Genomic DNA, 12,954 nt, shown 5'->3' on the forward strand with positions numbered 1-12,954 from the left:
CTCATTCTTTTCCTGGCAATGACATCACATGACCAAACACTGACCAATGGGAGTTGAAGACTTTGCAAAGCGCAAGTTCGCAGCACATCCTGAGATTGGCCTGGTGATCGGGCAGGGCAGAAGGCGGACAACGCATGGGGTCAACCTCGCAGTCCTCCTCTGACTCATACAGAGCCCGAATAAACTCACCTGAAAAGGAAGAGAGGTGATGAGAACACATGATTAGCATAGGAATATGGGAGCAGGAGGAATGGACAAAAAACAATAAAAGGCATATATGCAACTAATAAGGTACTTTCCCTGTGTAGGATTAGTGAGTTGGGTCTGCATTGTTGACCTCTCTTTCTTGCTTGTCATGTCCATGACAGATGTCCCTATCTAAGTATATATGCTATAATAAACTTTATAATAGGTTTAAAGTATATATATATATATATACACATACATATACACACTATATATATATATTATAAGGTTGCTGATTAATACAAAAAAAATTGTCCAGGTACCTTTCATCCTATAGGTTGATTTGCTAGATACATGTGTGATTTTTAAAAACACTTAAACAATCCCACCTCTGGTCTGCATTGATGACCCTATCCTTTCTTATTAGAATATTAGAGTCTTTTAAGATCTTTGGAATATATTGCATAATCCAATGAAAGACTGCACAAAATAACATCTAACAAAGATAACTATCAGTTATACTCTGGCATTAAGAATCTGGGCCCATGCCTTAATTTTCTGTGCAACTGAGATAATGATAAAACACCCCACAGTCCACATAAATCCTGAATTTTGCATTGGAATGCAGTTGCATTTGAATAACAAAATCAATTTCGTATAAACCCTAAATATGGTGGTTCCAATGCAAGGGCATGGATCAGACTGGTGAATCTGGCCTGACATTATTTGAAATCAGATATAGTTTGCTATTGGTGTTTTATTTTGTCTGTGTTTGTTGTACATGTGATTGTAAGGTAAGTCGTCTTTGTTAATAGGAATGTTAATTGGAAACAACAATTATTTTGTGCTGTTGATATAATGCTGAAGGCCTCATTGACCAAGAAAATGGGCCACATGTTAGGCTCCTCCAGGCAAGCAGTGTACAGTACAGTATTCTTCCCAGCCTCTTTTACCTGGGGCACACAACCCGGCACTTTTTCAGTAACCACCGGATGTTCTCCTCAATACAGGGGATGCCACCAGCCTACAGCTCCTTCCCACCCAGCTTAAATAAATTACTGGGGAAAATACAGCAATATATACATTACCAATGGCTTCCTTGAGGTATCTCTGTCCTATCAGTTTCAGATACTCCTCTATGGCTTTAGTTGCAAGTGTGTTCTCACGGAGAATAAGGTGCTCTCTATCAAGGAAGCGATCAACCTCTGTCATAGCCATATCCGAGAGGAAGTCCTAAGGAGAAAGAGAGATTGGTGTAACAGAAAATTCCCAAAGCACAATTTGTGTAGAGTACAGATACATGTGCTTTAGTCTGTGTCCCTGCAGAATCTCCTAGATTCCAGATTCGCAATATTTACTAAGGACCAACCACGGATTCCCTGCCAGCTCTCTGCAGCTTGAGAGCATAAAGCTCCATCTACAGATTTTTGTCACCCTCTTACCAATTTGGTTTCCAATTCTGATTTCTCCTACACAAAATAAATTATATCATCTCCAAAATCAGCAAAATGTTCTCTTTGTAAAATACCCCTGCGGAAATCAGTAAGCGAAACGTGTCAGGTAAAGAAGAGACACTTGGCTCCTATTCTCTAACATGCTAATTGATTAGGAGTTTATCTGTATAGCACCTTGGTCACTAAACCCAGGCTTCTGAGTAGGGATAGACCTTGTATCATTAGTTCCCTCCGTGAAACCTTCAATATTGTTTTGTGATTTACCAAGCTCTTATTACCTGTATAAATGTATGGCAATAATACATATTATATTGCCTACATCTACAAACTTAGTAACTCATACAGCAATGTGAGTGGGGTTTCAGCCTTGTTGCAATTGATATCCTTGGAGTTTAGTCTCTTATCCCTTATCAATAATAGGAGCCAACTAAGCTTTGCCTCTCACAACACTAAGCCCTGTGTCTTCTGTCATTCAACTCTCTAATACCAAAGCCTCTATAGGCCACTAAAGTTCTGATACCTGACTGTGGAATGATTGGGCAGGAGCAGCAAAGCTTCAAAAGTCACATAAATATATATTTATTCATATCAAATTATTAACAACATCCATTTACATAGCTTTACCTCCACTTTCCTGTTACAGTAGTTGTGCGGGGGATCTAAACGTGACTTATGCTACTTACACACGTCAGATGATTCTCATCTGTACATTCCCATAGAAGTAGCAAGGGTACAGACAGGGTACAGGGTAAGGCTAGGTACAGACGTCAGAGGATTCTCGCCCGATAATCGCCTCAGGACTAGTATCAGACGAAAATCTGGCATGTGTACAGCGCTCGTCCGACACTCGTACACCTGTAATACAAGTAAAGGGGAGAGTGCAGCGGGGTGCCGCTCCGTCATTCTCCCCCTCCCCTGTCCATAGAGCAGAACGGCGCTATATGTACAGTGCTCATTCATGCATCATTCAGTCTTTTGTCATTGGAAAGGATTGTGAAAGATCCTTTCAACAACAATTATTGCACGTGTGTATGCAGCTATGGTTTTTCATTAGCTGTCATTAGACATTTTGTTAAGGCATCACTGTCTCTATCCATGGACTTGAAACTAGCTCGCAGCTAGTAAAGCCGAACCTTCTAACATGATTTGTTCCAAGTCAGTGACTATTTTTTTAGAAAGGTAGATAAGGATAGACCGAACAACAAGCTCATTCTCTACAGCCAGTTTAGAAACCCAATTGTAAAACATTGGTCTTGGTTGCATACATTTCCAAAAGTTCATGGATCTACTCTGCCACGTCAAGGCAATTCTGTGGGGCCTGGTTCTTCCCAAACATAGTGACCCTGATTTATCAAAACAGTTCAAGACTGGAGAAGATAGACTATTGTGAGTGAAGCTGGGTGATCCAGCCAACATAGAATAGATTTGGCCCAGGATTGAAAACATTTGACAAAAAAACACATTTTAAAAAAAAATCCATTCCAAGTTGCTGGATCACCAAGGTTCTCTCATGACAGTCTGTCTTTTCCAGGCTTAGAGAGCTTTTAACAAATCAGGCCCATTTTATTCAAACAAGATTTTATCTTTTTTAAAGGGGATAGTTTGACTAGGTCCCTTTACCAAATAACTGGATGGACTTCTGCATGACTTTTTTATTGCTAAAGACTATACAAGACCTTAAATAAAATTATTTGTAGCAGAAAACATATCTACAGGAAACCTCCTGTGCATTGTCACTTCAAATCTTTTCAGATGACAATGAAATCACAAAAATGCTAAATATTTAAGTTTTTTTTTTTAGGTATATGACATGCTATTCCTAAAATTGTTTTCAACTTTGACATTTTAATTGATCTACTGTGGGAGATTAGTGCAATTGTATCTCTGTCTGTTTTAGGCATTCTTATGACAAAATATAGGCAATATATCATAGCTAACCATGAATCCTGAATGTACCCATCCCATGACAATAAAATCTAGTTTTCAGTTCCCATAATTTGCAAGTCTTTCATTAACTTCTAATGGAACATCCATGTACAAGAATATCAGAACCAATGGCGTATCAGATGATTTTAAAAATCCTTTCTAGATAAATGTATTTTTATTAGTTTTATGCTCAAGCAAGCTCCAAGCCACTAAGTTAGCAAGGCTGTTTACAATATAAAACATCATCTTGTGATTGTTACTTTTGCTGGTGTAAGTCATGCTGCACAGGGATATTGCATTCAATTGTTCGCCATATCCATTAGCTTGTGGTTAGTAAGTGGTTCCAAAAGCTTTTTATATTCAATGTTCTATGTTCACTTGTGCACGTCTATGTGTTTGCTTTCCTTGTATTACTCAGGGTTTTTGTACTGTTGGTGGTAGCCATCTCAACTAATAAAATTACTTTCTCCATCAATATCCAGGACATCTGGAGACACTTTAGCAAAATGATTGCTTTTTTTGAATTTGTGACATCTGACCTGACGTAGAAGAAGTTTTCATGTTTTCCCAGTTCTGAACAATGTTTGTTTCATCTGTCCCTAGATGAGCTGATCCGGGAGTGGTGGGAGCTTTACCACCGTCATGCTTTTTAGTCCGAATAAACCATTAGTTTCAATTGTTCCTGAGCTGCCTCAGGGGTTATTGAAATTTCATTTTCTTTGATTAAGGTGAGATCAGCACCTGAACTATTTCATTTCCTTGTACTTTGAAGGACTTTCTTTTAATCACTGTTCTGTCACCAATCATTTCATCAATATGAATAAACTCACAGTCTCTGATTGACAGTTTCAGGTCTGACACAAGTTGGTCCATTTACACAATGTTGTGTTGTAGAATTTGTAGTTTGGAAATCCTGGGTTTGCTGTTGGGGGTCGTATAATAACTGTATGTTGTGTAATAAGGAATGAAATGCTGACTTTCCTCTACAGACACTTCTCCCCATGTGCCGTTATTCACCTGTCTTTCTACTCAATCCATAAAAGGAAACATTTTTCTTCCTCTTCTTTTCACTTAAGGGTGTCTTTGAAGATAAGATCAGCATGATGTTTAAACCTATTCCATTCCTCTGAAAGGTTACAATGTCCTGCTTCATGCTGGGTGGTTGTATGCCAGAAAACTACATGGTAAAGCAGTGGGCTTTATTTTGTATAAACAGTTCTTTCAGATACAAAGATTTCCAGGTTCTATAACTGTGTAATGTTGTATTGTGGAGTTTCTGCATGATGTGCAGATAGGAGACCTGAAGGATTTCTACATACCCTAACATAGACGGTGGACTACGGTCAGGGCTGCCATGAGAGATGACAAAGGGGAAACTTCTGTACCAGGTTCCAAATAAAGGAGCTTGACTTCTGCAATGCTAGAACAGTTAGATATGGAAGAGGGGGGCTCAAGAATATTTCTGAAATTTCTGATGGCTGCCCTGACTAGGGTAGCTTGTGGTCATCTACACATCACTATGGCTAATGTCCATATGTAATATATTCCTGTGTATTAAAAAAGTTCCAAAAAAAAAGTTCCATGCTGCTCTCGTCTGCCACTGCATAACTGGGTCCTCGTTATTGTTCCTGAAGTCTGAGCATACCTGGAGTGGACTAAAATTCACTTTTTGTTGCATACTCTGAGTCTGATTTGTTAAGTTCTCCAAGACTGAAGAAGATAGACTATCATGGGAAAACCTGGGTAATTCAGCAAACCTAGAATAGATCTGGTCCAGGATTGCAAACATTTACTAACTAGAAGCAAATGAATTTATATGTTTGCTGGAACACCTAGGTTCTCCTCTGATCTTGAAGAGCTTTAATGAATCTGGTCCACTCACTCTGCTGCACTAAAATCCCAGTGCTGTCCACCCATCTGGTTTTGTTCTTCTAGACTATTGCACACATCCAGCTCTCCTTATCACCATATCTTATAAGGGAGTGGTGTTCTGTAGGCCAATGAAAGAACAAGAAAAGTTCCTGATAAGGCCGGTCATTATTTCAAAAAGGCACAGGTGATGTCCCTTCTGCATTTTTCCCCTCTACCCGCCTGATCACTTCAGGTATCTGATTGGTTGCCAGTATACCAGACAATCCCTGCTATCCTTGGGCATGCCGGGAATGTGCAGAAGTTACATCATCCCAACCCAGCCAATTATTGGGGGTCAAAGAGTCTCCAGGAAGAAGAGAAGGAAGAAGATGGCGGTGCACGGCAACTAAATAAGGACAGGTGAGTATCATGGGGATCGTTTCTGCTTTAATGACCAATTAACACACCAAAATATATATTATAGGAGGAAAAAAAATGGGTTAAGTAAAGATATAAGCCAATCAAGCCATCATTATAGGGAACCGCCACCATAATTTTTGCCACATGCAACAATTTGAAAACAATCTTAAATCCTTAGTTTTTTAAAGTCTTTTTGGATTTCATTGCTTTGTCAGCAAAGTTTTCATAGCAAAAAGGATCAGAATTACATTCAGTTTTTGTTTTATAGAAAATCAACTAAAAAAATTAAATCTCGGTTATATATTACAGATTACCACAATATTACAAGCAAAGGGAACATTTAAAACTCATCTAAACATTTCCTCTTCAGAAGAACATTTACAAATCTTTAAAATGATGACTTAAAACAAATGTATACAAGTATGTTGATTCTTCTTACATACAGCTGGAATTTCAATGGATTGAAATATGTGCGAGCATCTTATGAGTGGCTAAACTTTTAAATTCTGTATTGAGGTGAAATAGTATCAATGGTGATGATGATAATATATATCTACAGTCATGTAGGCTGAAGGATAACATGGAAATTTTTTGTCACCGAAAAATAGATTTATCTACTTTTGCAGGATTTGGATGGAATCTACATCAAAGAGGCTACATTGGTCAGAGATGTCCAGAAGGGGGTTTGCTTTTCTCTCGAACAAAGATTGCTGAAGTTTGTGAGATGTTGAACTTGACTGGCGTATGTCTTAGAGCAGGTCTAGACCTGCTTTGGGATCGAGCGATCCTGCACGGCTCCCCGCGGCTAGCACCTTGCCTCTTGGTCACTTGCACGGCAAAGCTAGTCCTTAAAGAACCAGCATCTGCAGATTTGACAGCTGGCAGCAGAGACTCGTACTAGTACCTCTCACTGCCACCCCCATTCGATTTAATGGAGCTGCCAACGCCAGGAGAACCTACGTGTAGTGTCTCTCCAAAGCAAACGGTTCACTGGCATGAGGAAGCAGCAAATGCACTGCAACTTTATCGCCAGTCTAAACATAGCCTTAGTTTAGCCTAAAAGATGGGAATAGAGAAGTGGGAAAGAGATGATGGCATCCGTAATACTGACAGGAGAAGTTAGTGAACATGGCAGAAGAGAGACCTGATTTATTAAAGCTCTCCAAGGCTGGAGAGAATACACTTTCATCAGTGAAGCTGGGTGATTCAGCAAACCTGGAATGGATTTCTTCAGTGTAATTTGCTCTTTGTGAGCAAATGCTTTGAATCCTGGATGAGGTTCATCCCAGGTTTGTTGGATCACCCAGCTTCCCTGGTGAAAGTGGGGCGAGCCTTGGAGAGCTTTATTAAATGAGGGCCAAGGTGTATGCTATTCTGAGAAGATCTGATGTGGACCTTTCACCAATTTTACAAGGTGCTGGTATGTCAGACATTTGGGAACACAGACAAGAACTGCACAGATTGGCGTCTCTGAGTTGCCATTTAAGTCCAGTTAGTAAATGCTGAACCTGGTGGATGCCTCAACAATATTTTTTTTTCAAATGAAGACATGGACAGGGGGGGTATTGCGATCTTCTCCAGGGGTAATAAATTCCTAAAGTGCTACACTAATGACAGGTCCACTTCAAATAATTGGCATTTAGAAGGAACAGAAGAAGTATTCATGTGGGACATCAACAAAGGTGATAAAACAAGAAGAAAGGTTGCAGGCAGATATGAATAATGTCTTAAGACTGGAAGGTAATATATTGTCAAGTGTTAATAATTGAAAATACAGATTTTTTTTTTTCCCAACCTGCAGAAATATATAACATATGGTATTTTGACCTTTTCACCTGCATTAGAATGCAATGGCAGCAATCTTGCATATAAATCTGAGGTAATTTAATAAAATGGATGGCACGCAATAAGCCTGGATCTGCTGAATTGAAAATGTCTATTCAATTTCCATTTTAAACATGAACCCATGACCAGACTTGTACTGCATTTACAGTATACCTCCCTGCTGCTGTGCATTCACATTATGCACAGTGTATGCGCGGTCCATACCATAGGTATATCTATTCATAATAATAAGGTTGTATATAACTGGAAAATAAATTGGCTTTATGCACTTCCTCAGCTTTGTAGAGGATAGTACTCCAAATAGAGAGCAGTTAGATCCCACCCTCTGCTTTGCTTTTCAGTTTTTACTGTCCCTATAATGCTTTCCATCTTTGAGAAACTCTAAAACCAAGCTGTTGGTGGCAGACAAAAACAGACATTCTCTTTGCAGGTTGTCTCAAAATCAACCTTAAATTTAGCTTGGGGGGAAAAAAACATAACAGTGATTTAAAGCCGTAAGTCTTAATCTTCAGACGGCAGGAAGGTCAAAAAGTTCCCAGAGAAGAAAGAAAAAGCAGAATGTTAGAAGCTGAACCCCCGAGTGCACAGCTCTACATTTCAGAGGGTCAATACCTAAAATCAATACACTGATCAATACCTAAAAACTTTACCTGTGTACAGAGCGGACAGGAAGCTGCTGTCTTAGCAAAAGGTTTCCATGAACTTTATTCAGCTTTAATGTAAAGCTGGACAATAGACGAATTGGCTTCATAAAAATAGCATCAGCTTAAAAAAGAAGCTTGGAGAACACAAGACAAAGACATGGTAGACATGATGACAATATTTACATTCCATATAAACAATTCCTAAATAAAGAACCTTAACAAGAATGACCAAAGGACGTAATCATTATCCTAACATACTCCGTAAATAAAACACTACAAATTTAAAGTGGAATTAAATAAAAAAAATGTGACCAAGCAGGTCCTTAATTGTAGAAGGGATAGGAATGTCCCTTCTGCAGTAAAATACTCTCATCTGTCTAATCAGATTTTTTTTTATTTTAATACACTCACCTGTGCATGTTCCGATGCGAGCATCGTAAATAAAACACTACAAATTTAAAGTGGAATTAAATAAAAAAAATGCAACCAAGCAGGTCCTTAATTGTAGAAGGGATAGGAAATGTTTTTAATACACTCACCTGTGCATGTTCCGATGCGAGCACCGCCATCTTTTTCTGCTCCTCTTCTGGGTTCCCAGAATCTTGATTGGCCGGGCCAGGATGACATAACTCCTGCGCATGATTGCAGGAGCTCATTCAGTCCCAGCAGCCCCAGGGCTTACACTTGGAACACTACATCCCCAACATGACCAAGCTCTGGGCATAATTATAATAACATAATACAATTCCATTATGCTCTATGAATAGAATACTACACCTATGATATGGCGGACCATGGACAAAATTATAATACAATTACTTTACACTCTATACATAAAACGCCACACTTTTAACATTGATGACCATGGGACATGATCATAATGTATTTCTATCACTCTCTGTAAATAGAACACTACAACTCCGACAAATTTCTTTTACAATTCTATCATAGTCTATACATAGCACTTCCAACATGACCGACCACTGGACCAAATCAAATTCATATAATGATCATATTTTGGTTTGTAATCAATTCAATCCCGTTACACTCTATACATAGAACATCACACCTAAAACATAACCTGACCACTGGGCATTATCCTGATATAATTCTATTACACTCAATAAATAGAAAATTGCACTTGAAAAAATTGCACCACTGGACATGACCATAATACCATCCTAATCCTCTCTACATAAAACACACCATCTCCAACACTACAAACCAATAGACATGGCTATGATACAATTCTATTCCCCACATAGACCACTACACCTCTATGGCAGAACACTGATGATCACAACATTACTCTATTATACTCTGTACATAGAAAAATTCCCCTGCAACAGGACCTGACCCACACACATGATCATAACAATTATTTTACGCTAAAAATCACTAGATCTCCAACATGACCATCCACTGGACGTGATAATACAATTTTACAACACTCCATATGGAACATTACACCACCGATATGACCGACCACTGGAGGTAATCATAAATCAATTCTTTTACACTCTATACACAGAGCACCTCTAACATGATCGACCGCTGGACATGATTATGATACAATTCTATTACACTCCATATAGAACCAATATAGATCCAACACGACTGAGCATTAAAGATGATCGAAATTTAATTCTGCTACCTCCAACAGAACCTGACCCATAGAGACAATCCTAATGCAATTCCATTACATTTTAAATAAAACACTATACCTCTGACATGACCGACCATTACAGATAACCATATTTCCATTCTATAACACTCTATAAACTGAACACTGCATCTCCAACATGATTATGATACAATTATTACACTCTATATAGAACACTATGCTTCCAACACGATTGAGCGCTGAAGATGATCGAAACATGTTGCTGTTAGATTCTATATGTGGACATTTGCACCTCCAACAGAACCCGACCCGCGGAGATGACCATAATGCATTTCCATTACACTATAAGTAAAACGTTACACCTCCAACATGACCAACCACTACACATAATTATAACGCCATTCTATTACACTCCAAATAGAACATTAAACCATCAACATGGATGACTACCGAAGATAATCATAAATCAATTCCATTACACGCTGTACATAGAACACTACACCTCCAAGATGATACACCAATGGACGTGATCATAATACATTTCTTTTACACTCTATATAGAACACTACGCTTCCAACATGAGCACCAGATTATAATGGGAACATAATTCTGTTACACTCCATACATAATCCCACCTCCAACACAACCTGACCCACAGAGATGATGCTAATGCATTTCCATTACACTTTAAACAAAAGACTACACACATAATTATAATACCATTTTATTACACTCTAGAAAAACACTACACTATCAACATGACCAACCACTGGAGATGATCATAAATAAATTCTATCACACTGTATACATAGAACAACCAACATGTTCGACCATTGTGCATGATCATAGCACAATTCTATCACACTCTATAATTACAATTTTACACCCCTAACATGATTGTTACATAATACAATTGTATCACACGCTATACATACAACATACACCTTTAACATGCCTGACTGATGAACATGAGCCTAATACTAATGAACCCTGTACAAAAAACACTGCAGCCCCAGCAAGACCAACCACTGGACATGGACATATAATCCTAATAACCTCTATACATAAAATACAACGCCTCCAACAAGACCGACCACTGAACATGATCATAAAACAATTCTTTTACACTAAGCATATGGACCACTACACTACCAGCATGGCCAACCACAGAGCAGGATCATAAAACTATTCTTTTACTCTTCGGGCCTGATTTATTTAAGTTCTCCAAGACCAGAGAGGATAGTATATCGGGGAGAACCTGAATGGTGCAGCAAACCTGTAAATCTGTATATAGAAAACTGAACTTCTAACAGACCTTAACACAGATATGATTATAAAAGAATTCCATAACACTTGAAAAAAAAACATTGGACTTGATCATAATACCATTCTGTAACACTCCATAAAAGGAACATTACACCATCAACATGAACGACCACTGAACATGATCAATTATATTATTTACACAATATACAATAAATCCTACACCACAATGGACATCATTGTCATACAATCCAATGAAAGTCTATACATAGAACACACAGCCCCAACATGACTGACCACTGGACATCATTCCACAATCTAATCAAATTCTACACACGGAACCCTACAGCCCACAGCCACCATGGCATTATGTACCAATATATTTGTCATCTATATATCCATTATAATTATATGTGACCTTGAGCCTAGGGTCCCCGTTTTCCCTGAGAAAGCCCATCTGGGCGAAACGCGTCAGGGATGAGACCCTGTTTCTTGATCCATGACTTATATGCAAGTCTGTGATTTTTCTTATTACTAAATATCGTGTGGATAGAATATTTTATTATGCAATTCTGTTACATTGTTTTATTACTATTTTTAGGATGTTTGTACTCTAATAAAAATTATATTGATTTTTTATATGATCACCTTCTCCGTGCCTTCAAAAAAGCCTACCTTTTCTCCTTCTTTCATTACTGTATAATCCAATCAAACGCCATACATAGAACCCTACAGACTAATATGACTGACCACCGGTCATCATCCTGCAGTCCAATCAACATCTCTACATTGAACCCTACAATCTCAACATTCCTGACCACTGGACTTCATCAAACTCTATACATGGAACCCTACAGACCCAATATATAGGACTGACCACTGGACATCACCATATAATCCAATTAAACTCTTTACATAAGAAATCAACACCTCCAACGGGAGCGGCCATTGGACAGGATCATAATGCAATTCTTTTGCACTCTATATATATATATATAGAACAACAATTGCTGACCATTGGACATGATCACAATACAATTCTATTATTCCCTATCAATAGAACACAGCAGCCCCAACATAACCACTGGAAATGATCCTAATACAATTCAGTTACATTATTTACATAGAACACTTCCAACAGGTCTTTCCACTGAATACGATCATAACACAATTCCATTACATTCTAAACACAGAACACGACCCCCCTATCACTGGACATGATCAGCGTTGTACAAGAGTCAGCTGTAACTTAAACAATTATCAATGATTTTCCTTCTCTCTGAATGATACTTTGGAAATTTCAATCAGCGGATTTCATGGTACATTATAGAAGAAATCTCTTCAGAACAATATCTCATTGATAACATGAGGCTTGAAAAGAGGAATGAAGGTTTTCTCTGACAGAAGCAGAAAAGAGAGATACTTGGGAAAACTTTGATCTCTGAAAGATATTATGTGAAAAATAAAGGATAATAGATCACATTTGAAGAAGAAAGAGATAAAGTTCTAAGCGATGTGTGCTGCTGATGAGGCTGTGATGGCAGAGACAGTTATATGTATAGAGAATGTGTTAAAAGGCGCATTATTGGACCATCATAGGTAAAAAAAAAAAAAATGGTAATATGAATGGGCCCTACCTAGGGGCACTGCCGCTCTACATTTTGCAATTCACTAAAAATACTGCTAGGGATGTTTTTTTTTTTTTTTTTTTTTAAGGTGGACACACCATGATATGGTTATT

The 12,954-nt window shown here is 38.2% G+C and overlaps 1 protein-coding gene across 15 annotated transcripts in view; it reads right to left on the bottom strand.

Moving 5' to 3' along the window:
* The window catches only part of SYNGAP1 (synaptic Ras GTPase activating protein 1), a 154,793-nt gene that overhangs the window by 34,952 nt on the left and 106,887 nt on the right, over positions 1 to 12,954 (bottom strand). For all 15 annotated transcript variants that reach the window (XM_072430381.1, XM_072430369.1, XM_072430374.1 and 12 more), the window contains 2 exons: positions 1,275 to 1,419; positions 45 to 189 (listed from right to left, as the gene is read on the bottom strand). In XM_072430381.1, the coding sequence (XP_072286482.1) occupies positions 45 to 189; positions 1,275 to 1,419 (290 nt within the window). The remainder of the gene's footprint in view (positions 1 to 44; positions 190 to 1,274; positions 1,420 to 12,954) is intronic.

This window comes from Pyxicephalus adspersus, chromosome Z (assembly GCF_032062135.1).
Source record: "Pyxicephalus adspersus chromosome Z, UCB_Pads_2.0, whole genome shotgun sequence".
NCBI classification, from domain to species: domain Eukaryota; kingdom Metazoa; phylum Chordata; class Amphibia; order Anura; family Pyxicephalidae; genus Pyxicephalus; species Pyxicephalus adspersus.